The sequence below is a fragment of the Adiantum capillus-veneris genome, chromosome 15 (genome assembly GCF_014529385.1).
Source record: "Adiantum capillus-veneris isolate H3 chromosome 15, ASM1452938v2, whole genome shotgun sequence".
NCBI lineage: Eukaryota > Viridiplantae > Streptophyta > Polypodiopsida > Polypodiales > Pteridaceae > Adiantum > Adiantum capillus-veneris.
This window is the reverse complement of record NC_140945.1, coordinates 139,682,995-139,708,958: the sequence shown is the minus strand read 5'-3', so window position 1 is coordinate 139,708,958 and position 25,964 is coordinate 139,682,995. Positions and strand designations below refer to the sequence as shown.

The following is a 25,964-nucleotide window of genomic DNA, read 5'->3' as shown; positions in this document are numbered from 1 at the left end:
TTCCAATTTACCCCCACTCTCAAACCCCCCCGGCCAGGCGGAAGCTTTTAAAAAAACCCCTCCGACCCCTCTCTCGTGCTCCCTCGGTGTGAGCCGCATGGAAACCCCCCCCTCCGCTCTCCGTAATTCTTACACTCACCCTTTACATTCCCCCTCACATTTCCCCCCCCCCCCCCCCCCCCCCCCCCCTCTTGGCCCGCTAATATTCCCTCCCCGACCCCTCTCCCTCTTCCCCACCCGCTCGCCTCACCCTCCCCTCGGCCTCATCCCCCCCCCTCGGCCAGGCGGAAGCTTTAAAAAAAACCCCCCCGACCCCTCTCTCGTGCTCCCTCAGTGTGAGCCGCATGGAAACCCCCCCTCCACTCTCCGTAATTCTTACACTCACCCTTTACATTCCCCCCTCACATCCCCCCCCCCCCCCCCTCTTGGCCCGCTAATATTCCCTCCCCGACCCCTCCTCCCTCTTCCCCACCCGCTCGCCTCACCCTCCCCTCGGCCTCATCCCCCCCCCCCCCCCCCCCCCCTTGGCCCGCTGATATATTCCCTCACTCTGTAACAAACTGCTGACGTGTCAAAGCCTAAAGAATGGAGTCAACGTACGGATGTGACCGAGGGGCCTAAACCCTAATGTCTGCCAAAAACCCTAACTGTTGAAACCCTAATTCTGAAAACCCTAACCCTAAAACCTGCAAACCCTAATTTTTGCCAAAAACCCTAACCCTAATCCTAAGGCAACAGACAAATTCCGAAAATTGCGCTGACATGATGACGTCGCAGGCTGTACGGATTTCCACGTTTTGCGCTCGTTGATGACGTGGCAGGCTGTAAGGATTTCCGTAAATTGCGTTGGCAGCTTTTTGGCTTTGCTTTTGAACCAGAAGCTTTTGAGTTTTAAAGGCTTTTTACTATAACTGCTTTTCAGGCCAAGGGCCTTTAAATATGAGGCTAGGGCTCATTCATGCTTCAGTACGAAGGTGCAAAGTCTGGAGAACCGGCTTGTACTGTGTTGATGCAATATAAAGAAATACCGAAAGGGGCGCCAAGGTTTGGGGCCAATACTCTCTGGGGTGGAATTCCGCCACTCCGTGTCGCGTGTCGTCTCTCTCTCCATTTCAGTTCAGTTGTTATTTAAAGTGCTTAAAGTTGTTCAGTTTGTTCTTTTCTATTGGCACGTGGCGCCCGCCTTGTGACACACTCCCACCCATTGACTTGTTTCCCTCCCCTCGTCCTCAAGCTCCCATGCAAGATAGTAGAACCCCCCCCTCTCTCTCTCTCACCCACACATCTCCCCTACCCCACTCCACACCTCACCCCTCCCTCTCCCTCACACACTCTCTCTCTCTCTTATCCACGCCTCACCCCTCCCTCTCCCTCACAATCTCTCATCTCTCTCAGCTCAGTCCGCGGACACCGCTCTCTCTCTCTCACTCGGGCGCTTAGGCCACGCATGAACGCATGAGGAATCCTCTCTCTCTCTCTCTCCTTCTCACGAACAGCAGCAATAGCACCACTCTCTCTCTCACCACACACACACACAATCACCCCCCCCCCCCCTCCCCTCTCTCACCTTCGGCGCTGTGCGCTCAGTCCGCAGGACCACCCTCTCTCCCACCCGAGCGCTCACGCACCGCAACAGGCCATCCATACACACACACAATATACACACACCGCACACACACTCTCTCTACCCCTACCCCATTCTTCCCCCCCCCCCCGCCCCCCCCCCCCTCCGCCTCGCGCATTAGAAAGCAGGCCATCCGCCATCCGCCATCAACAGAAAAAAAAAACTATATATATATATATTAAGCCCCCCTTCCCACGCACATTTTTCGCACACATACATATACATACACACACATCCGTTCTCATGCACAAATACATACACACACGCATATACGCACCGCACCAAAAATACAAAGGAGGAGAAACGACTACGACATCTACAAATAAAGAAGAAAGATCCAAAGCACGCACAACCAACAACAAAAAGAGAAAATGGGTCGAAGGCATGTCCCGGCCGACTCCGAAAAGAAGTACGCTCACCGACACACCAACAGCACATCATTCGCCGACAACACGCAACCACGACGCCATCCCAATAATTTATAGGTTATTTTCATCATTATCTTCAGTTTTCACCCGAGCCATTGTAAATTTTCATTTTTTGTAAATATCCTCTCTAGGTGATGGTCACAAAGGCCCACCTAGAGATTCCCATCTTTTAATAACCTCCCAAAACAAAGCAAAGGTCAACCACACCGGGCCCACCACTTGCTTTGTCTCCCCGATTAAGCTTACCCTAACCACACTAGGATTACCATAATCCAAGCAGCCAACACCTATAAATTGGCACTGAGAGGTCACTATCGGTGGGGGGGGGGGGGGGGGGGGGCAATTCATGAGGAACCAAGCATTTGGTAGTGTGTAGTGGGAAGGATTGACACTAACACCATCACGAGGAGGGGGCTTGTATATTGGGTTTGCCCTGGGAATTGCACCATGCGAAGGGAACCACATCCATCTCTCGACTCCAATGGTCGATGCACACACGTATGCACGCTCTTGGTAGTAAGTATTCACAATCATTGAATCGTCTTAGAGAACGCACTAAGTAGGTTGCACCACCTCCTCTCCCTACCTCTCTATCACCACGGCATGCCGCTTTGTAAATATTGCAGAAATAATTCACCCTCACACCCCCGAGGGTTTTTATCATTCGCAAATCTCTCTCTCTCTCTCTCTCTCTCTCTCTCTCTCTCTCTCTCTCTCTCTCTCTCTCTCTCTCTGTGTGCCTGTGTAGGTTTGCGGTGTTCATATCATCGTGGTTTTGCATCCTAGCCGCTCAAAGCTAGGTGGTGCCCCCTGTTCAGTTTACCGTGGCAGGCTTGAGGCGTGCCATTCGGCCCCCGGAGTTTTAGAGGCTGTCAGGGTTCGGGGTCCACTTTGCGTCCGTCATTTGGTGCCCCCACGGAGGAGGGCTTTTCTAAGTCCCTTCAATTTACAATGCTGAAAGTGACGCCTACTATCAATCATGGACGAGTGGCTGAAGGAATTTTCTAACTGGAGGACGGAAGAAGAGGAGACGGAGGCACTAGCCGCCTTCATTGAGGTGCTACTGCCAGGCTGCAGTGTCATCAGCATTCAAGAGGTAAATTCTCAATCTCGTGTCGCTCGTTCTAACTATAAATCGAAAGCATCAGGTGGGAGATTGGTGAAGTGCCATCACTGTTGTCAACCAAGGCACACTGTCAATGAGTGCCAGCAACGAAGGCAGCGAAAGGGCTGAAGTCATCTACATCGACATTCATCGCGAAGAAATCATTCACGTCAAGGAAGGGAAGCAAACGGTGAGACCTCTTTTCCCTAAAGAAGCTTCAGTCAAAGATATAACTCCAAAGTGGCCTAAAGGGGCTGCTTGAGCCAAAGGCAAGGAGAAGATAAGCGAGTCTGGAAACACATGACCCCGAAGGGAGAAGCATGTGGCCAAGCAAGTGCTTCAAGCTCAGAAAGCCGGGTTGTACCTACTTTGTCAGAGAAGAAGTCATCCGAAGCTAAGCGGCGGAAGATCGCCTACCGATTTGCACGACGCATGCGAGTGCTACCAATCCACTTCGACAATCCAGAAGAAGAAGTGGTAAAAAGATTTCCATGTCCTAGAGTAGAGTGGTTCGGCTACTGCTCTCGCTATTTTGGGAAGCGAGTGGAGGACCTTCCTCCTCTCCCTATACAACTTATCCTGAAGAAGCTCTCTACCACGGGAGAAACCCAGTGGGTTGGAGACGAGCTGCAACTGAATGGAATAGAATTCATGCAACACGCCGATTACGGAAATTACCTGCAATTGCTGTTAGCCAAGAGGCTGGGAGTGGTTAGACGCGTCGCCATCACCCCGTACGTGCTGAGCAACGAAAGAAAGGTAGAGCCCATGAAAGGCGACGACCTCTTGTGGATGTGCTGACTCATCAACACTGGCACGGTAAGAGTATAAGTAAGTATTCCACCCTCTGTGCATGATGGAAAATGGGCCGACGGCATTCCCGTTCAGATTCCTGCAACATATGCATGTGAATATCTATGTAGATGGGAAAGTCTTCTACCAACAGAAGATCGTACACCTATTCGGTGCGGCGAAATCCTCAATTTCCCGAACCCTATCATTCTCCCCGTATTAGACTACCATCATTCATTTAATGTCTCTATTTTTATCTTGTTTTAACGTATCCATCCACCCCTGTAAAAAGCCGCTATGAGCCGCTACTGTTGATGTAAAAGAAGAAAAAAATAAAAGGTTTGTAATTTCCTGAGTCACCACCATGGCAAGTGTTTCTTTCTCCACGTTCAGTGGAAAGAAGGGAGAAGATCTCACCACCGACTTTTTGAATGATTTCGACATTGCTTGTGTCGTCTCCAACAAAGACGACGACGTTTCACGACTTAGAATTTTTCCTCTACTGATGAAAGTAGAGGCCAAGTCCTGGTATAATGCATTGCCCCAGGCTACCAAGAATGCATGGGATGTGTTAAGGGCTGCTTTTATAAAGAGGTTTGGTGGAGGCACAACCTCGGAGAAGCTATGGCAGCTACTGACAAAATTACAGCAGGGAGGCTTGCTGGAGTATGCCACCTACGAGTCAAAGTTTGTGGACTTATGGGAGAGATGGGTTGCCACACTGGAGGAAGGCGAAGGAGCGCCTAATTTCCTAAAGAAGGACCGTTTCATTGCTGGTCTATGGCCACCGCTTAGAGAGAAGGTGAAGGGAAGGTTTCCTGCAACATATGAGTTGGTAGTCGAAGTAGCCCACCTTCAAGACAAGAAGCTGCGAATGCAAGCAAGAGTAAACGAGTCAGAGGAAACAAGCTCGGCCCAACCAACCCCAGTGGCTGCAACAGCCAATCATAGAGTCCAACCGCAGAAGGCATCAGAAGAACAGCAAGACCTGCTGAGTCGCATCACCACCCAACTAGAGAGTTTATATGTGCATCTGGTGCAGCAAGGACATGCATCTGGCAGAAACCCAGAACAAGGAAGGGGACAACGAAGGCAGAACCCAAAGTACCACTGTTACAACTGCGGGGAAGATGGCCATGGAATGTACTACTGCCCACACCCAAGGAGGCAGAATTTCAATAGAGGGGGGAGACAGAATCAAATCTCTTTGCCGAGAGCAAGACCACCACCACCTAGGCAGCCAGGACCAATCCCACCGATCCAAATCCTTCGACCACCTGTACAACAGCAACCACCACCCCAACCTCTCATTCTGCCACTACCACCACCACCTGCTGTGAACCAAGCGGTGAGTGTTATTAGTTTGGAGGCTAAAGGAAAGGCGAAGGTAGAAGAGTCAGCTCGAGAGAAGCACAAAGAAAAAGCGAAGGTAGAAGAAATGGATGCTATGGGAGTGAAGCGTGCGAGGCACGAGGAGGCATCTCAAAGAGAAGAGAAGATGAAAGGGAAGGCCGAGTCTAGCAAGCAAGCAGCTAAACCGCGGCGGAAGATAGACATCGTGGACTTCTCACTAGGTGAGTATGCAAAACCCTATGACTTAGTTCACGATGTGTTAATGCAGGGCTCAAAGATAACTTGGCCCCAATTACTCCACCTTGCACCTAAAATGAGGAGGCAATGGACGAAAATGGTAAGTACCAGGAAATCAAGACCCAGGATAGCTGGGGCTATCTCTGGGAGGGATCTCAACGACATCCTGCCAACCATGGACGCTCACATCAAGGGGCAACGGATTTCAAACGTCTACATAGATGGTGGCGCGCAAATATGCGTCATGAGTGAAAAGATGATGCACCATCTAGGTCTAGAGGTAAGTAGACCGACACCCTGCCGAGCCAAGATGGCAAACAATGTAAGAGTGAAATGCGTAGGCATTGTAAATGCGGTCAAAGTAAAAGCATTCAATACAGAAGTGGAGGTAAACATCTTCGTCATGCCACACAAAGGGGAGGGCTACCCCATCATTCTTGGAAGGCCTTGGCTTATGGCTATGGAAGCTAAACAAGATTGGAGCACCGGGATGATCCAGATGAAGGATGCTAAAGGGAAGTCCATATTCTACGACATGAGGACTGGAAAGCAGCCCAACATGATCTTGGAGGCTTCAGAAGACGAGTCCACCAGCGACTACTCGTCTACCTCCGGAGAAGAGACGACCACCACCGACGGAAGTGATAGTAGCATCGAAGTAATGGGAGTCATTCTTAAAGACCCAAACAGATTAACGCAATCTGAAGCAACCTCGGCAAACCAAGAGGGATCATCAGGTATGCAGTCCTTGGAGGATACAGGTAAGCTACAAAAAATGCTCTCAAATGAGTTAACCAATGAAGAAAGGAAGGAGTACATCTCCATGTTAGGTAACTTCTCTACTTTGTTCATTGATGGCTATGATAAGATCACAGGAATTACAGTAGTACAACACCACATAAAGCTCAAGGAAGGCAGTAAACCCGTAGTACAAAAGCTCAGAAGACTTGGAGTAATCCAACAAGAGGCACTGCTTAAGGAAGTGAGAAGTTTGCTACAAGCAGGTTTCATTTATCCTATCGAAGACTCAGAATGGGTCTCCCCAGTAGTAGTCACATCAAAAAAAAATGGTAAGTGGAAAGTCTGTGTGGATTATAAACCTCTCAATGCAGCCACGAAGAGGGACCACTTTCCCCTCCCATTCCAGGATAAATACTCAATGAAGTGGCAGGTCACGAACGCTACACAGTATGTGATGGCTACTCAGGATACTTCCAGATTAGCATTGCGGAGGAGGATCAGAAGAAGACAACCTTCATCACACCTTGGGGATGTTTTGCCTACAGAGTGATGCCATTTGGCCTCACTAACACCCCGGCCACGTTTCAACACTATGTAACTTTTGTTTTCCAACCCTACTTTGGAACATCAATACAGGTTTTCATAGATGATTTTTGCATTTATAGTTCACGAGCCCTTCATTTAAGCAAAGTCTATGATGGCTTAACCAAGCTGCAAACCTTGGGTGGCCAACTCAACGTGGACAAGTGTCACATTGGTGAGAGCAAATTCACTCTCCTTGGTCATGTAATTTCAGCAAAAGGAATGGAGACTGACCCTAGCAAGATTCAGGCTCTGGTATCTTTATCATCACTCACCACCGCCAAGCAGCTCGTTTCTTTCCTTCAGAAGGTAAGATACTTAAGCAGGTTCATTCACCTACTATCTCAAGTGGTCCTTCCCCTACAACAACTCACCTAGAGGGATGTCTTCTCATGGAGTGAAGAGAACGAGCAGCAGTTTACTGAGGTGAAGCAAATCCTAGCTAAGCTTCCCACTATTTCACCCCCTAAGTGGGACGAGCCATTTTATGTGAACCCTAGTTTGGGAAATGATACACTAGGAGTAGTGCTAAGGCAAAAGGATCCCAAAACTTCTTTCATGCGCCCTATTTACTTCTCTAGTCGGGTCATGACCCCATCAGAAAAAGCATTTACCGAAGTAGAACACATGGTTCTAGCACTAATGTTTGCTACCACAAAGTTCCGCTCCTATCTCCTACCTAGACCCTTCGTATTCCTGACAATGGAGGAGGTTTTCCCATATGTAATGCGACACATGGATGTCTCGTCTAGGATCTCAAAGTGGCTAATTAGACTACAAGAGTTTGACTACACCATGCAAGTAGAAAACTCCACCAAGGCTAGTTTAGCGGGAATTCTCACTCATCGCCATTATGAGAAGAAACCGAAGGTCAACACGGAAGCAAAGGAAGGAACACCAGCAATAGAAAGTCCTAAGCTAGAGAGAGCTCACTCTCTTTTCTTTGACGGAGCATACAAGAGAACAATGAATCAGTCTGCAACAGGCATGGTCATTTTCAATGAACAGCAAGAAAGAGTATTCTCCATGGGACAGTTATTACACTCCCACTCCAACAATGAAGCAGAATATGCAACCCTAATCCTTGGGTTGGAACAATGTGTTTCACAAAGAATTCAGCGCCTAAATGTGTTCGGCGACGCTTTGCTTTTGATAAGGCAGATAAATGGCACGTGGGAGTACAAAAATCAGGTTTTACTTGGTCAACTTCGCCAAGTTAAGGACCTCCTAAAGAAGTTTGAAGCAGTGAAACTCTTCCATGTCCCCAGAGCAGAAAATCAAGAGGCAGATGCAGTAGCTAAAGAAAGAATACAAGACGTTCCCGTAGGAGCAATCAAGTTAAAACTACCCCTCTTCCAAGGTAGTGATGCTATGCCTGATATCATCAGTTTTCTAGATACAGGAGAATATCCAGCAGGACACACCAAAGGCCAAAAACAATGGCTGGTAAGGAAGGCTACTAGGTACCGCCTTATAGACGACCACTTGTATTGTAAGGGCAAAGATCAAATTCTCAGGCGGGTACCAACCTCCAGTGAAATCACAGAGATAATTTCAAGTTGCCATGACGACGTCTGCGGCGGTCATTTTGCTCTAGATATCACCAATAGGAAGATTCTACAGGCAGAATACTTTTGGCCTAGTTTGAACAGGGATGTACACCATTGGTGTAAAACATGTAAGGCTTGTCAAGTGGCCAGTGATCGCACGTTAACCTACGAGCCACAAACCCCTATCATTTCATATGGTCCTTTTGAGAAATGGGGAATAGATACAATCGGTCCTTTACCAAGGGCCCAATCAGGTAAACTGTACATCATAGTGGGTGTAGACTACATGACTCGATGGGCAGAAGCAACGGCCACTATCCGCATTACAGCCCAAGAGGTGGCAAAGTTCATTTTTGAGAATATCGTTTGCCGTTTTGGCACTCCTCTTGAGATAATATCAGATAGAGGACCAGGATTCAGAGGTGATTTGGTGGGAGAACTAATGAAGAAGTTAGGCATCACACGTAGGCATTCCACACCATACTACACACAATGCAATGGTCTGGTAGAGAAGGTAAATGGAATGATTTGCAAAATCATCACAAAACAGGTGAACAACCACACAGGGGACTGGGATAAACATCTCATGGCAGCTTTTTGGGCCTACACAACAACGTTCCGAACATCACTAGGTTTCACTCCTTTCCACCTAGTTTATGGGAAGGAGGCAATTCTACCCATTGAGGTACAAATAGCCAGCTTACGAGTCTTGGCTAGCCAGACACATCGTCCAATTGTAAACCTCCGAAACCACATCTTGGATCTAGAGAGACTCCAACTGGATAGGGAAGAAGCAATCAATCACTATGCAACACAGGTAGAACGACGTCGGCTCACTTTCAATCAAGGGCTTAAAGAAAAAGGACTGGAAAAAGACATGTTAGTACTAGGATACGACAACAGATTTGACACTAGGAAGGATAAGAAATTTCAACCCAGATGGGAAGTGCCATTCATCATCAAGAAACGCTATGACAACGGCAGCTATAAGCTGATGGAAGCAGATGGGAGAATTCACAAGACTATGGTCAATGGATGGAGGCTGAAAAGGTATTTTCTTAGGTTTGATCCAGAATTCATGCTAGACATTCCAGAAGAGGGAGAACCCTCTAACTCTACAACTGAAGAAGCAGAAGAAGGGCTAGAAGCATGAATGCCTCTAGCCAAAGAGAGAGGGCTAATGATAGCCGACTTTCGAAAATCAAAGAAATTTTAAAAAAAAACTCATTCCCCCCTCCCCCCCACTCTCAGTACCCCCCGTAGCTTATTCCCCCTCCCACCCGACGGGCATTGGATAAATAACACCCCCCCTCTCTCTCTCTCTCCCTCATTTTTCCCTACATACCCCCCACTCTCAAACCCCCCCGGCCAGGCGGAAGCTTTAAAAAAAACCCCCCCGACCCCTCTCGCGCGCTCCCTCAGTGTGAGCCGCATGGAAACCCCCCCTCCGCTCTCCGTAATTCTTATACTCACCCTTTACATTCCCCCCTCACATTCCCCCCCCCCCCCCCCCCCCCCTCCCTTGGCCCGCTAATATTCCCTCCCCGACCCCTCCTCCCTCTTCCCCACCCGCTTGCTTCACCCTCCCCTCGGCCTCATTCCCCCCCCCCCCCCCTTGGCCCGCTGATATATTCACTCACTCCCACCCGTTAACTTGTTTCCCTCCCCTCGTCCTCAAGCTCCCATGCAAGACAGTAGACTGTAGAACCCCCCCCCCTCTCTCTCTCACCCACACATCTCCCCTACCCCACTCCAGAGTCCACACCTCACCCCTCCCTCTCCCTCACTCTCTCTCTCTCTCTCTCTCTCTCTCTCTCTCTCTCTCTCTTATCCACACCTCACCCCTCCCTCAGCTCAGTCCGCGGACACCGCTCTCTCTCACTCGGGCGCTTAGGCCACACATGAGGAATCCTCTCTCTCTCCTCACGAACAGTAGTAATAGGACTACTCTCTCTCTCTCTAACCACACATACACACACACAATCAACCCTCCCCCCTCTCCTCTCTCCCCTTCGGCGCTATGCGCTCAGTCTGCAGGACCACCCTCTCCCACACGGGCGCTCACGCACCACAGCAGGCCATCCATACACACACACAATACACACACCGCACACACACTATCCCCCCCCCCCCCCCCCCCCCCCCCCCCTCCGCCTCGCGCAGTAGAAAGCAGGCCATCCGCCATCAATAGAAAAAAAAAACTATATATATATATATAAAGCCCCCTTTCCCACGCACGTTTTTCGCACATATATATACATACACACACCCGCCCTCATGCACGAATACATACACACGCATATACGCACCGCACCAAAAATACAAAGGAGGAGAAACGACTACGACATCGACGAATAAAGAAGAAGGATCCAAAGCACGCGTCGCCAACAACAAAAAGAGAAAATGCGCTGAACGCATGCCCCGACCGACTCCGAAAAGAAGTACGCTCGACACCGACACACCAGCAGCACATCATTCGCCGGCAACACGCAACCACGACGCCATCCCAATAATTTATAGGTTATTTTCATCATTATCTTCAGTTTTCACCCAAGCCATTGTAAATTTCCATTTTTTGTAAATATCCTCTCTAGGTGATGGTCACAAAGGCCCACCTAGAGATTCCCATCTTTTAATAACCTCCCAAAACAAAGCAAGGGTCAACCACACCGGGCCCACCACTTGCTTTGTCTCCCCGATTAAGCTTACCCTAACCACATTGGGATTACCATAATCCAAGCAACCAACACCTATAAATTGGCACTGAGAGGTCACTATCGAGGGGGGGAGGGCAATTCATGAGGAGCGAAGCATTTGGTAGAGTGTAGTGGAAAGGATTGACACTATCACCATCACGGGGAAGGGGCTTGTATGTTGGGTTTGCCTTGGGAATTGCACCATGCGAAGGGAACCACATCCATCTCTCGACTCCAATGGTCGATGCACACACGTATGCACGCTCTTGGCAGTAAGTATTCACAATCATTGAGTCGTCTTAGAGAATGCACCAAGTAGGTTGCACCACCTCCTCTCCCTACCTCTCTACCACCACGGCATGCCGCTTTGTAAATATTGCAGAAATAATTCACCCTCACACCCCCGAGGGTTTTCATCATTTGCAAATCTCTCTCTCTCTCTCTCTCTCTCTCTCTCTCTCTCTCTCTCTCTCTCTCTCTCTCTGTGTGTGTGTGTGTTTGTGTGTAGGTTTGCGGTGTTCATATCATCATGGTTTTGCGTCCTAGCCGCTCAAAGCTAGGTGGTGCCCCCTGTTCACTTTACCGTGGCAGGCTCGAGACGTGCCATTCGGCCCCCAGTTTTAGAGGTCGTCGGGGTTCGGGGTCCGCTTTGCATCCGTCAGTATGTCCTCGAAAGCTAATTGCTGGATCATATTGGAATAACCAACGCTAACCAAGAATCATGTCGTAATAAGATAAAGGCATGACTTCAAAATCCAATTGATCTGCATAAGTTGGAATCTCAAACTGCAACTGTCGAACTGTCTGATCACAAATCAAAATTGATCCATTTGCTAATTCCACATCATATAAGTGAGATGTTTTCTCAGTTGGTAAGCCAAGCTGTTGAACTATCTGAGTGCTGACGAAATTATTCGAGCATCCGCTGTCCACCAAAATATTGATGGAGCGACCATTGAGTGTTCCAAGAAGGCTCAAAACTTGCTTTGAGAGAGGCTCCAAAACTGAAGAATTGCACTGAGCATGCTTCATAAGAATACTCGTATCCTCTGAGACACAAATCGTATTGACCACAGACTTTCCTTTATCCTTAGCAAAATCGGGTTGTTCAAAATTCGATGATGTTTTCGCGTTGGAATTTCTTTTCGAATTAGACGGATTTGGTTTCTTTGGACATTGATACCATCTATGGTTACCACTGCCAATTGTACATAATCCTTCCTTCTTTGATGTCGAAGATCCATTTGACGAAGAGCCTTGCTGAGTATTGGAATGCCGATCTTGAGAAAAATCACGTCCTTTACAACGATCAAGTGGAGGAACGTGTGAAGAAGGTCTGCTTTCAGATTGTCGATCTTGAGAATAGAACCTTGAAGTTGAATAAGGTTGCGTTGCTTGCTGTCTGAACTGAGACTGATGTTGCTGACTTTGGCTATAGCTGTCTCTGCGATTGCGCTGTGAAAAGCGAGCGATGTTTGAAGATCTGTCACCAGGGAGAAAATTTCGTGTAGGGCGGCGCCAATTATCGCCAAGACGCTCCACATAGGCAATTGCAGCATCCAAGGTGGTAGGATGGTATTTGTGCACAACGTCCTTCAGGTTGGGTTCGAGTCCGTCAATAAATCTGTGAAGTTTATCAGAGGGACTAAGAGTCTCTATCTCCAGAGTTAGCCTTTGGAACTCTGTGATGTACGCGGCCAAGGAACCTGTCTGGCTCATGCGGCGAAGTGAGGATCGGGCATGAAAATCCACATTGGCAGGTTCGAACACCTTGCGAATAGCACGCCAAAATTTATCCCAAGAAGGTGTGTGTTTACTATCAACAACCCGTTCCCAACTTTTTTACTCTCGACCAAGTCCGTATTGGATAAGTAGATCTCCATTTTGAATAGCCATTGGTCCAACACGCGCTTGTCGCGGCGACCAGTGTATGGTTCCGGCAGTTTAACATCAAGCTTCTTCTTCTGTGCAGCATTAAAAATTTTATGTAGTAAATGAAGTTCGCGATTGTCTACCTCTTCACTTGGATCTGGTTCGTTTGGTTCATCCACTGAAGCTTCAGACGAAGGTGTTGAATCAGCATGTGTAGTCCGAGAAGTTGTAGCACGATTCCGGGAAGTGTTTTGCAGTCGCATTTGATCCAAGCGAATGTGAAGTGATGTGAGGCTTGCGGAAAGTGTGGCCATCTGCTCCCTGATGAGAGTAAGGGCATCTTCAGATTGACCTTCTCCGTCCCGAGAATTCGGCATGGTTACACCTCAAAAGGGAATAACGAACAGATGCAGGTTCTGGTTCGGGAACAGATTCTTGTGTGCCAAATGCAGAATTTCAGGGAGAATTTCTGCTGGCAGTTCGTCTACATACGACAAGTACGGAACGGATTCATCATAGGTGTCATCCTCCATGAGGAGTGCGAGGCTGGCACGCGGGAATCACCACGAGGGAATGTGTGTGCAACATTGCCAGCGTTGGAGATTTCACGTAAGAAGAGTTCGCTGCCTGTCATTTGTTTTTCAAAATGTGTCCTTTGCTAAATTAAACCAAGTCACTTTGGTCGGCCACTCAAGTTTGGGTGGGCAGACACTCTTAATAATTTAAGTGATTATAAAGATTCAGCCAACGTAAACTTTTCTGTAGTGTAAGGTTTCTGGAAACGTAAAAAGTCCATCCAGTTAATTCAGCCAGCGTAAGGTTTCCAGTAGCGTAATAATCAGCCAAGCCAGCGTTTCAGCGTGCCGCTTGGAGAGGGTGCCCCTTGGTGATGTACCGCTTGGTGATGTGCTCTATTGCTCGGGAAAAGGTGCGGCGAAAATGCACAACACTCCATGTACCGGCTGTACACACGAGCCTTCGGGTATACGCCGTGCACAATTCTCCGAGTACGCCACACACCTACTCTAGGTACGTCACACACTCGCACACTGCTGTCCCGTTCTGTTTATGCTACTTTTATATGCGTGGAATTAAATCAGTTACCTCAGACCATCGGCGAAGAAGTTGAATTCCATCTTTCTTCTGCTTCCATGCACCTCGGGAAGAGGTAAGAGTGTAGTAGCGAGGGTGAGAGGCTCACAACCTTCGAGTATTAGAAAAAAAAATTGCTATGATACCACTGTGAGGATTCTAGGTGCTAATCCTTAATTAAGTACTTAAACTCATAATTAAGACTTAAGAAACTTGAATTGAACTCAGAAACAAGACTCAGAATACTCTGTGTTGATTGATTGAATGTGTGATACAAGGGCTCCTTATATAGAAGACGAAGAGACATAAATGAAAAGACGCGTCTCATGGTGAAGAGACGTGACTTTAGACGTAAAGACATATCCTTTCGGCGAACAGCTGCAACCATTGGGCGAAGAGTCAAACCCATAGAGCGAAGGGGTGTGACCAATCGACGAAGGAGTGTGGCTTTTAACGAAGAGACACGTCCTTTGGGCGAAGGGGTGTGACCATCCAAGCGCAGGGGTCCTCCTTGGCATTGCACTTCGCGTATCTGCAACTAGGAGTAGATGTATTGCTGTTAACATAGTCACAATCGTGACAACTAGAGTGGGGCCTTTGAAGGAGGGTTTTGCAACGTCTCTGGTGTCGTATTCTCTTCTCTCTCTATCTCTCAGTCTCACACTCTCATGCACAGTGTCCATTCACTTTGTTAGTGATCATTGCACTCTCTCATTAAGAACGGAAGGCTCTCCCTTCCCTAAGAACAAAAGGAACCTTGAGCACATTACGGAGCACTCGTCTTGAGAAAGAACAACATTCATTCCGTTGCACCTTACATTGGTATCAAAGCTTTGGTAGTGTTCTGTATCACTCAAGGAAAGAATCACAAGAATTTTTTTTGCTTATTGAGATCACACGAACCCAAGTTCTCTTGGGCGTGTCGATTCCTAATCGTGTTTTTGAAGAGTGACAAGAATCCAAGGAAAGAAGGGCTTGTCCAACCTCCCCTTCTGCCTCTTTTCACTCATTGGGAGCGGACCGTGCACTTAGCGGCCGGCCAATCGACGTGAGGTGGGAAAAAGCAACCTTGGTGTGAGTGCAAGGCCGCCAAGGGGTGCGCCCACGAGAAAGAGCAAAACTCGGGTGAAGAGAAGATCCTTCTCAAACACAGATTGCAAGCAAAAGAAGAACCTCAAGAACGTCAAGACCCTCAAGAACGTCAAGACCCTCAAGAACCCAAGAACCCAAGACACGAAAGAACCCAAGTTCCTCGTGAACTTAAGAACCAAAGATCATAGTGCATGGTCATCACCCGAGCGGAATGGATACTTCGCATACAGGTGATGAGCATGAGAGAGGCGACGAAGAATTTTTCCCACCAGGAGGTTTTTCCGACCCTCCCCCTTCTCCATCTACGCCACGAGTTGTACCAAATTCTATGGAGGCGATGGTCAAGTCGATGTTGGACATGATGGCACAACAACAAGAAGCGAATCGTACCTTAAGGGGACTACAAGAATTGGTGGTTTGCCAAAGTTTTAGAGGAAACTCAAAGGAAGACTTGGATTGTAACCTGAAGGCACAATACACCGACAAGAAAGCTCAACCAAATCTGTAACACTTCAAACACTAGAACTAGGAAAGAACCTGCCACAACGGAGTTCCACTTTGAAATGAACTAGCCCCTCAACTACACGCCCCTACGGTACTTTATTACATGAGTTGAATGTACAACTGCTAGGAGAAGCCTACTCGTAAAACTCCAAGTCCTAATGGCCCCCCCAAAGCACATATTTATAGACCCTTGGCCTCTTGCTTTTATACGTGCTCAAAAGCTCCACAATCATCTGATAAGAAAAGTTGTCGCTCTCAAAAGCCCAAAAAAACGCTTTTAAAACTGTCGCTCTAAAATCTCACACCCAACCGGCACGTCATTAGCCCACAGTTTGCAGCACAAATCCTGCCGCAAATCTCACAGTTCCATACGCTTGGCTTTCGTTCCTCCTTGAAGTTCGACCTCGGCTCATTCTCTTCCTCCTTAGGTCCTTAGGGTCATCCCACATCATCCATTTGTGACATAACCCCCCACCCCCCTTAAAGAGGATAAATCCCCCCCCCCCCCATACACCCTGCAAAAAGAAATCCAATTCTTGAGCAAACACTAATGTCATGCTTACATGCCAATGGCCATCCCCTAGAAATAGTACATTAAGCATCCATCCACGCACAAACCAGCTCCACACAGTCCATACTGAACATGTAGATCCTACTCTATCCAGTCATCTTATTCCTTTCAGAACACTCAATAGTCAAAAAAATTTAGCAAAAAACCTGAATACAAAAGGCAGTTGGTGTACTGCCACAAACCAAAATGCCCCATCACTGCATGAATTAAAATTACCATGTAGGATCTACTAATTTCAGATATGTCCGCGGAAACGTCATCCAAATGTGATACATTATCTAAAGCCTCCACCTGTAAAGAATTTTCAGAAAGTCAACTACTAAGGATTTTCAAGAGAATATATCAATTCATGAAATCTGTAAGTTGCAAATAAAAACGGGTCACCTCATCTTTTTCACTCAGCCCAAGAAGGGCCCCCCCCTCCTCCTCAAGAGCACCACCCAGAGCAACATCGTCCTCTTCATCGAGACCACCAAGCTCAACCTCTTGGCTTACCTCTCCACCAAAGAAAGCATATTGAGAGGCATCAAATCGATGATCATCTGCAAAAAATTCAAGCTCAGCAACATCAGCACAGAGTAAAACCAGTATTTTAAAATGATTCTTTTGCTCTCTTTGATTGGTGAAATGGGCAGGCCCATCAGCCAATAATAAAACCATTCACATGTGGATGCAACATACACAAGTCATGTTATCTCTATTTGCATGCGTGTCCCATGCACATAAGAATTGAAATTATTAACGGTCTAAGTTGTCAACCCACATATTACACTTGGACGGTACACTCAGTCCGACCAACTTTCTGTTTGGGTCCTTCACCCAACAGCTGTAACAAATGCACCCAAGGACTAGTCAAGCACGTATCTTCTTTTCCAAGAATCCGTGAATCAAGGCACCAATCCATGCAACAAAAACAACTAGGAACTCCACCCATGAAACTTAGGCAAGCCAAGGAAGACCCCCTACTCCTCCAAAGAGGCCAATAAAGGTCTTGAATATCTTGATCTTTGATCTGCAAGTTCACATGTTAACCACCAGACTCAAGACGACACACAAGGAAACACGCAGTACAGAGGGGGAGGGGGGAGTTGGGGGGAAACCAAATCCTAAAATCTATTTCGATAAAACACTTCGATAGGCAAAGCCTGCATCAAAATAAAGATCACATCTAGGTACAGTCACAACAACGGCACACAAACCATATATTAAATGCATGAATTGGCAAGTCCATAACAACATTGGTAACCAGAAATCACAGAAAACAAGGTTTACAAGCCCATCGAATGTTGATTTGGTTTGAAGTAAACTCGTGAATAAAGCAACAGGTTGGCGTAATGTCATTGGTTACCCACATCAACGGGCATCAAAAACCTAGGCGGCCCAGCTTCTACTGAACTAAAACACAAAACCAAACCGCCATTAAAATTGCGTTGAGCTGTAAGATCTGAAATGCTAACCTTTCGGATGCTCCTCCATCTGCCTACAAACGGTCTCCAGAACGTATCAGCTTTACACGCAGATCTTCACATCAGCATAAAATCCGGAAGCTACTTCTCGCAATCACAGACAGAGTTTCAAGCGAGCTGCTGGTTAACTCATCGAGCTTAAACATAAGCAATTGAACTGGGAAAGTACTCTAGTTACATGTACATATAAATATAATAATAAATAGCACAAGCGAGAGAGAGAGAGAGAGAGAGAGAGAGAGAGAGAGAGAGAGAGAAGTTTTTCCAAAGACTTCAAAAGTCTATCCAAACTAGAGAGAGAGAGAGAGAGAGAGAGACTCAAAGAGAACTCTATCTACAATGCATTACTAGACATGCTCGGTTGGCTTGGTCTAAATAGTTTGTGAAAGTTATCCACAAAGGTATTTTATAGTTTGTCTTAATGTAAATATGAGATTAGCTACGATGCACTCACTAGTCATCCACAAAGGTAATTCTATAGTTTGTCATAATGTGAATATGTGGTTTGGTTTAGAGCCGCCAGCTCTAAGCACTACAACTTTTGTGGATAATTTTGATATTTTTGTGCATGTAGTCACAAACTATTATGTTGATAAGAGCATGAGCTTGTCCTAGAGTGAGGCCTCCTTTAGGGGCAGAAGCTCATCGTCTTGCCAAGCATGCCCACCATCTCTCATATCATGAGTACCCCCTCCCTCACCTCCTTCTTTTCCTCTTCTTTTCTTTAATGCTCTTGCCAACCTTGTAAGGGCGCGTCCACACGGCAGGGGTAGAACCCCAACCAGTCGTCATCATTTTGTCTTCATGCGGAAATGCAGCCAGCATAATTTTGCGTAGGTTCTTCAACGCAGCGGGGGTAGAAGAGCGATTTTTCAACTCTGCTGATTTCGGCAGAGTTAAAAACCTTGGGCGTAGTTTGCTGACGAAAGCAGGCTAGGATTCTACCCCAACCCGTGCGATCCGCTCTAAGTACTCGACCGTTGCTAGCTATTGCAATAGTATATGTTGGGAACCGCAAAGATTCTTCTCTTTTGGTAATCATCTCTCTTCCTTTTAAGCATCATTAAGGTCAATCAGGGCTCCTATGTACTTCTCAAATTTTTCTTCAAGGCCAGACTTCAATGTTTCCACCAAAATTTTGAGATCCTCCATATTCAGAGTTAGGTTGCCATCTGCATCAGCAATATCTGCCATAGATTGATTTATTTCTCAGTGACAACTTGCTTCAGGGTATGATGGTTGGCTAGCAATGATTTAAAAGCAGATTTATTTTCATCTAGCCTCCCCTAAATCTCTCCTTTAGCCTCTTCTGCAAACCGCTTCTCCTCAGCTAGTTGTTGGTTACTTGTTTAAGTGTATCAAATTCTTTTTGTTGAGAAGCCATTATCCTTGCATTATTGTTATGCTCGATGGACAGCTCCAACATTTTAGTTTTGAGTTGCTCCATTTCTCTCTTTGCCTTCTCTGGCTCGATTTTGGTTTCTTGGAGTTCATTATATAGGGCAGTTTTACTGTCGAGCTAGGGATCGTTTGTTCGGCCTCTATTAGTTGCCCCATGGCATTCACAATGGTGTTCCACCCATACATCACGGTGGCTACACAGCCATCTGTAACGGCATCGACCTCAGTCTGAGAGGTTTCATATGCAATAAGAGGGGTGGGATAAGGCATCAACGCCTTATATGCCTGCTGGACAAACATCCTCCTGTGAAGGGGTTTCTTCTGGAGCCTTTGTAATCTATCTAGGCGAGTGAGTTGTATTGGAGGAGGGGCAATAAAGCTAATTGGGATTGTGAGGTATCTTTGCTCCCAGTATCAGTTGGTCGAGCCTATCCATCCCTAGTAGTTTTCTTTTTCTCAACTGATGTTGTCAGGGTATGTGTCAATTCAATGGGTTGGTCTGCTGATGTACCCTTGCCATGTCCTTCAACAAGCTTGGTTGGAGGTGTTTGTTTCAATTCAAATTGCTTCAATATAGCAACTTTTTCCCGTCTCTTTTATGGTGGCCTGGTGTTGTCACTCTAGTACTAGCTCCAACTATTCCAACATCCACTTGTGTTGTTGTTCTCTTTGCTGATGTTGTTACTATAACCAAATCAATGGCTTCATTTTAAGTATCCTAATTCATTTGTTGTCTTATAGAATCATGATGCTCAGTAACCTGACTAGTTCCATCCACTGTCCTCGCAGTTTTATCCCAGACTTTGTTCACATTGGGGTGTGTTGGAATACATGTTGCCGAGTACAAAAATTGCCATTTATGTCAAGATTTGAAGACATTCTGGTGCTGGGTCTTCAGTTTATCCGTCTGATGGATCATACTATTATGCAAAAATGTAGCTTGATCAATTTTTGCCTTTGAATTTTTGAGTCTGAGTAGTATCATCCCATATAGCTTTTCTGCAACATATGTAGGGCTATTCTTTAAGATGATGGCCTATGCAATCAATTTGTAAATTGTCCCATAATGTAAAGCAACCACTAGGACTCCCTGAGCTCCCCTCTTCCTTTTCTTGGTTGCCTTAGCATCTTCTTTCAAATGTCTGCTAGCCTCTTCACCTGAGCAAGGGGTTTAGCCGTAACATTGTATGGCATCCTCAGCGCATGGCCCAGAGCTGCTGTTGTGGCCTAAAATTCTCTTCCATTGATCTCTACTGAACCACTCTCAGAATCAATGTATCAACTACCTGCTGGATAATTCCTGCATTGAATGGCATCTTGGTTGCCTCTAGCACCACTTCCAAGTCTCATAGCTTCAGTAGTGTGTGTTCACTAGGATGGAAAACATACTTGCTTATGTTGTTGTGGGTATTGAGCAGACCTGTTGAGTTTGCTCCACCTATTTCTCTATACATTTTGTGACATCATCTATGGTCTCTTGCATCTACTCAGAAAGCTTCTTGGTCTTCGCCATGCCTAAGTCATCTAAACAATCTTGCATGGAGGATGACTCGCTTATAGTTGTGGAGAAAGAAATGCACAAAAGCCTTGGAGTGTCTGGCTTAGACATAAAGGCTGTGGAAGTAGAAGGCGAGGGCAACCCTTTGCATAATTATTCTTATACGTGCCATGAATGCTCCACACTCATGCTCTCTTGGTTTTAGGGCCTTCCTGCTATGTGGCAACCATGCATTGGTCCAGTTGCCCACTCATTACTTGCAATATTGTGCCCTTGATTGTTGATTGCCTATGATCGTTAAGAGTGTCAAAATACACTGGTATTATATGTATCTGAATTTGAACTAGAATTGGTCCTGAACGGTCTATTGGTTCTAGCAAATCATGTGCACCTTCCCCTACTAGTTTGATGTGAAACAAGTCAAGTGGTTCCTCTTTTGACTTTGAATGTGTTTCCTGTATTGGTGTTGGTTGGATCTCATATGATCTGGCATAGTACAATTTGATCTTGGCCCCATTGTAAAACCCTGGCAACAATAATCTTGATAAGTCTCTTAATTTTACTATGCCATTAGAGAATACCTAGTCAACCTCATAAAGTCCATACCATGCTATCTTCAAATTAGGTTTCTTTGGTCCTAGGTTTGACTGGTATAGTAGTACCAAATCACCTTTCTTGAACTCGATTTTACTATCATGCCTGTGTTTTCTTCTTTGTTGGACTACCTTCTAATCTAGCATAGCCCGTCTCATCTTATCCAAGTGTAACAACTCATCCAACCTCTATTTCAGATTCTTGTTGAAATCCATTCCATGTTCTACTTCCAGTTTGAGTCTTAGAATTGCAAACTCCATCGAAACTACTTCCTTTGTCCCATATACCATTCTGAAGGGTGGTATTCCAATAGTGATCTTGTGGGCAATCATATAAGCCCATAACATTGTCGAGAGTTTTGCATCCCATTGATGTGTCTCTTTCTGAACTATTTTAGTCAAGATGGTCTTGATTGTCTTTTTGCTACTTTCAGCCTAACCATTACACCTCAAATAATATGGCATAGATTTCTCGTGCTTGACTGAGAATATCTCAGTCAGTATCTGAATTGTTTCGTTCATAAAGTGGGTACCCTGATTTGAGGCAATCTCGATAGGAAAAACATATTTGTAGATGATATTTTTATACAAGAATATTGTTATTAATTTGGCAATGTTATTTGGTAAGGCCTTAGCACACTTGTTGACATAGCAGGTAGCCATTATGATATACCTATCCCTCCTAGGAGTAATCTTCTTGAATGGACCCATGAAGTCCAATCCCCATTTCATAAATACTCCCAGCGGTAGTAATAGAGTTAAAGGTGTCATGTCAGCTGTTGTTGGCCTTCCCATCCACTAACAAATGTCATAAGTTTTGTGAAATGATTTGGCATCTGCCATCATTGTTTTCCACCAGAGGCTTGCTTGCAGGATTTTCTTATAACCTGCATCTCCACTATGAGCCTCTGTGATTACTTGCATCCTCCCTTGCAAAGCCACACATCTTCAAAGTACACTATCAATACTTAACCTGTAGAGAGCTCCTCCAATGATGGTAAACTTAAATTTTTAATTATCAGTGCCTCTTTCTTTGCTTGGGACCAGTCCTCTAGAAATTCTCCTAACTGAAGGAAGTCGTACACATAATGTCATTCAGGATCTGATCCTTCTTTAGCTGTACTTTGAAAAAGTTCAACATCAATTGGTTCATCTCTTAATGATATCTCTGAGCTACCTTATGTGCTTCTTGAAAGAAAATCAGCACCACAATGGGAACTCAAATTCCATTAGGAACATCATCCATCTAATCAGCTTGCCTTGAATAATTACTTTATTTATCAGAAAGAGAAATGCCTATAGTGATCCACATAAAAGTCAAAAAATTTCCCCAGCAAATAGTGTCTGAAGTTTGTTGCACTGAACACCATTCCTAGTGCCCTCTCAGTAGTGAAATACCCTTGTGCAGCTGGATTGAACCAGTAATTGGTGAAGTAGATTGGGTAGTATGTCTTCCCATTAGGTGGGCCAGTATAGCTCCCATCACCCTTCTAAATGCATCCACATGTACATGAAAGATTAGATCCCAATCTGGTTGAGGAAGAATTAACTTCCTACTGATCACCTCCTTCAAGCACTAAAAACTCTGTTCACATTCTTGAGTCCAAATGAGCTTATTCCCTTTCTTGCTCAGCTCATATGTGAATTAACCGCGTGCAAAATTTGACATGCCCCAGAAAAAGGTCAGTTTAGAGATTATTGTCGTTGCTTTAGCTTGTTGAAAACACTTAAGTTTATCAGTGGATATCTCAATGCCATTTTTGGAGACAATGTGTCCAAGAAGTTGTCCTTTCCATACCATGAACATTGATTTGAAAGGGCTCATGTATATTCTTTTCTCCTTGCACCTCTCAACAACAATCTCCAAGTATAGCATATGTATTTTCTCTATCAAGAATATGGTGAAATCATCTACGAATATAGCCAGAAATTTGTGTAAGAATTCACTGAATATCTCCATCATACATCGATGTAAAGTTGTTGGAGCATTACACTGTCCAAATGGCATGACTAGGTACATGAACACTCCCCATTCAATAATAAATGTTTTTTTAGCTCTGTCTTTAGGTGCAATCTTAAGTTTGTTGTAGCCACTATATTTATCCATAAAGCTGTATATTTTGTGGCCTACAATCTCATCCAATAAGATGTCTATAAAGGGTAGTGGAAAAGGGTCTTTGATGGTTTGAGCATTTAGCTTCCTGTAATCCACACACACCCTTAGCTTTCCCTTCTTCTTGGAACTACCACTATTGGAAATAGCCAATCATTGCTTGCCACCTCTCTTATGAACCTTGCCTTGAGAAGATTGCCTATCTCCTCCTTGACCTTCTTGGCATAGTTGGTGCTCATCCCATGTCTCTTCAACCTTACTGGCCTGGCATTTGGTTTTAGTGGTATTTCATGTTGGCACACCTCTGGATCTACTCCTTTTAGATCGGTGTGTTCCCAGGCAAATACATCCTTGTATTTCTAGAACAATTCCTTTGCTTTGTCTGTAATCTTTGGCTTCAGATGCTTGTTAATTTTGATCATTTGAGGGTTCTCCTTTGAGCCGAGATTCCATTTGTCTACTTCTTGGTCATCCGAAAGCAACCAATTTGGCCTCCTCCCTTTCGCTTGTCTAGTGACTCGGCTTCCTTTTCAGTCCTAACGGCAACAACAAAATCATTGAAGGGGTTGCTTATCTCCAGTCATCCATTATGAGATTCTATTTCATCGACTACTTGATTCCCCTGATTTGAGTCTACGTGATTGGTTTCCTCTGCTGGTTTGAAGTCCAACTTATCTTGTGCTTGCTGCTCTGGTGGTCATCCATCAAACTAAACTGATCTCTCAACTCGGAAAACTAATTTGGGTATTGTTTTCTCTGTTTTTCAACTTGTCTTTTTCCATCAAGACAACACTCAAATCTATCTCTATTAATGGAAAAATATTCATGGAAGCCAGTATTCTCTCAATCTTCTCACACTGTAATTTTTGCATAGCTCCTCTGGTCTGAGAGCTTTCTTCCAACTTCTGGTATTATCAATCTTTACTTGTATTCGCCTACTGGATCTCTAAATTGTTAGCATCTGGTCAGCATAGTCATGAGTTACTCTAGTTGTTCATAACCATGGTGTGCCCAAAAGCATCCCATAGGCTCCTTGTACGTCTAAGATTAGGAAGTTGGTCTTGAACTTCTCTTTACCGACTCTGATCTACGTGTTCTCAATCAATCTTGTGGCCTTGACTACCCTATGGTTAGCCATTTTGACTGTGAATGGTGCTGGTTTCAAATGAGTAATCCCCAGTTTCTGCCTCAATTCTCTCTGAGGACATTAACTCTAGCTCCCCCATCCATTATTACACCTTGTAACGGTTCCCACTACTCCCTCAACTTATAATCAACTTGAATAATTGGAACCTCATCATCCTTGATGGCTGCCAGGTCCACTGCTCTTGCTTCAGCTTCAACCTTCCTCCTTTACCTTATGAACTTTCCAGCTTCTAGTAATGTGTGTCTGCTATCATCTGATTCTATTGTCAACTTTTGCATTCTTTCACAAACCTTCACATATATTTTGTCATGTTCATTACCAGAGCTGCAATCTGAACTGGAAGATTTCTTCTCTATTTGATTGTCTTCATAGTTCCACTAGGCTGATTTTCCTGGTCTGGTAGCTGACTAACACTGTGATGAACTCTTTATCTAACCCTTCACCAGTTTAGTACCTCTAGCTTCGGTTAAGTCTGATTTGACTTGTTGTACTTCTTCAACCAAAATCTAAACTGCAGCTATCATGGATTCATTCAATCCAGATATTGCATTCTCCCCTTCTTGCCATGCTTGCTCTTCTTGAGCTCCTGAAGAGTGAGGCTATAGTTTTTGAATTGTACGAGCATCTGAACACTCTGGTTGTTGTGGCATCTTCTTTGTGAGATTTTCTGCTATCTTAGCTGCCATCTCTCACTGCTCTTGCCATTCATCCACTATCTTCTCTTTTCCTTTTTCCTTCCATACAGCTCTTTGTTATTCCTACTTCTTAGTTTCAACAATTTGCTTCTTCTCGGGTTCATAAGGAATTTCTTCAATTATGACACCTTTACTTATGGTGACGACTGGAACTGGTTTTGGTGCCTTGGGTTCAAGTCCTTCTGGTTTGGTAGTGTAATGGAAATGGCCTATGAACTTTGATAATAGCGGAATTAGGAGAATTTGTGAGACTACTTTGAGAACCTAGAGAGTGAACTTAATTAGCGGTAGCAATATAACCATTATACTTAATTTACTTGGCATGAACAATACTTTTTCAAGAGAGAGAGTTTAGAGAACTTTGACAACAATTGAGGACTGGATTTATGTGGAGCCGATCCTCCCTCCAATAGGCTTTTGTATTATAGGTTCTCCCATAAAGAGAGACTTGGTACAATACAATCTTTGTGTTCCTTGTGACCTAGGTGATGCAATTAATATAGAAAGCTTCATGCCTCATGATCATAACATAGACTTTGTAAAAAAGCATTAACCATCCCCGGGCTCAGTCTTAAGACCTCAAACACCTTCAAAGGTGGAGAGAGCTAGCGGGGAATTAGGATAGGGAAGAGGAAGAAGAAACATTCATAGGAGAAAGAAATAGTTCCTCACTTATCATCACTCTTCTTGCTTAGCATACATAATAGCATAGTAATGAAGATGGAGAAGATGGCAAGCTTAAGCATTGGAGCATGGCTCTTGGTTGGATTTGCATTCCATAGCCAAGAGTGTTGGTGTAGGCTCTCAAATTC

General features: G+C 45.3%; 1 protein-coding gene across 1 annotated transcript in view; it reads right to left on the bottom strand.

The window, feature by feature from the left end:
• The window catches only part of LOC147441580 (protein PAT1 homolog), a 65,578-nt gene extending 47,702 nt beyond the window's left edge, over positions 1-17,876 (bottom strand). Inside the window, exons 1-3 of the mRNA XM_086483160.1 lie at positions 17,697-17,876; positions 16,624-16,781; positions 16,456-16,530 (exon numbers count right to left, since the gene is read on the bottom strand). Coding sequence (XP_086339286.1) covers positions 16,456-16,530; positions 16,624-16,781; positions 17,697-17,715 — 252 coding nt within the window. The 5' untranslated portion in view covers positions 17,716-17,876. The remainder of the gene's footprint in view (positions 1-16,455; positions 16,531-16,623; positions 16,782-17,696) is intronic.
• Positions 17,877-25,964: the final 8,088 nt, after the last annotated feature.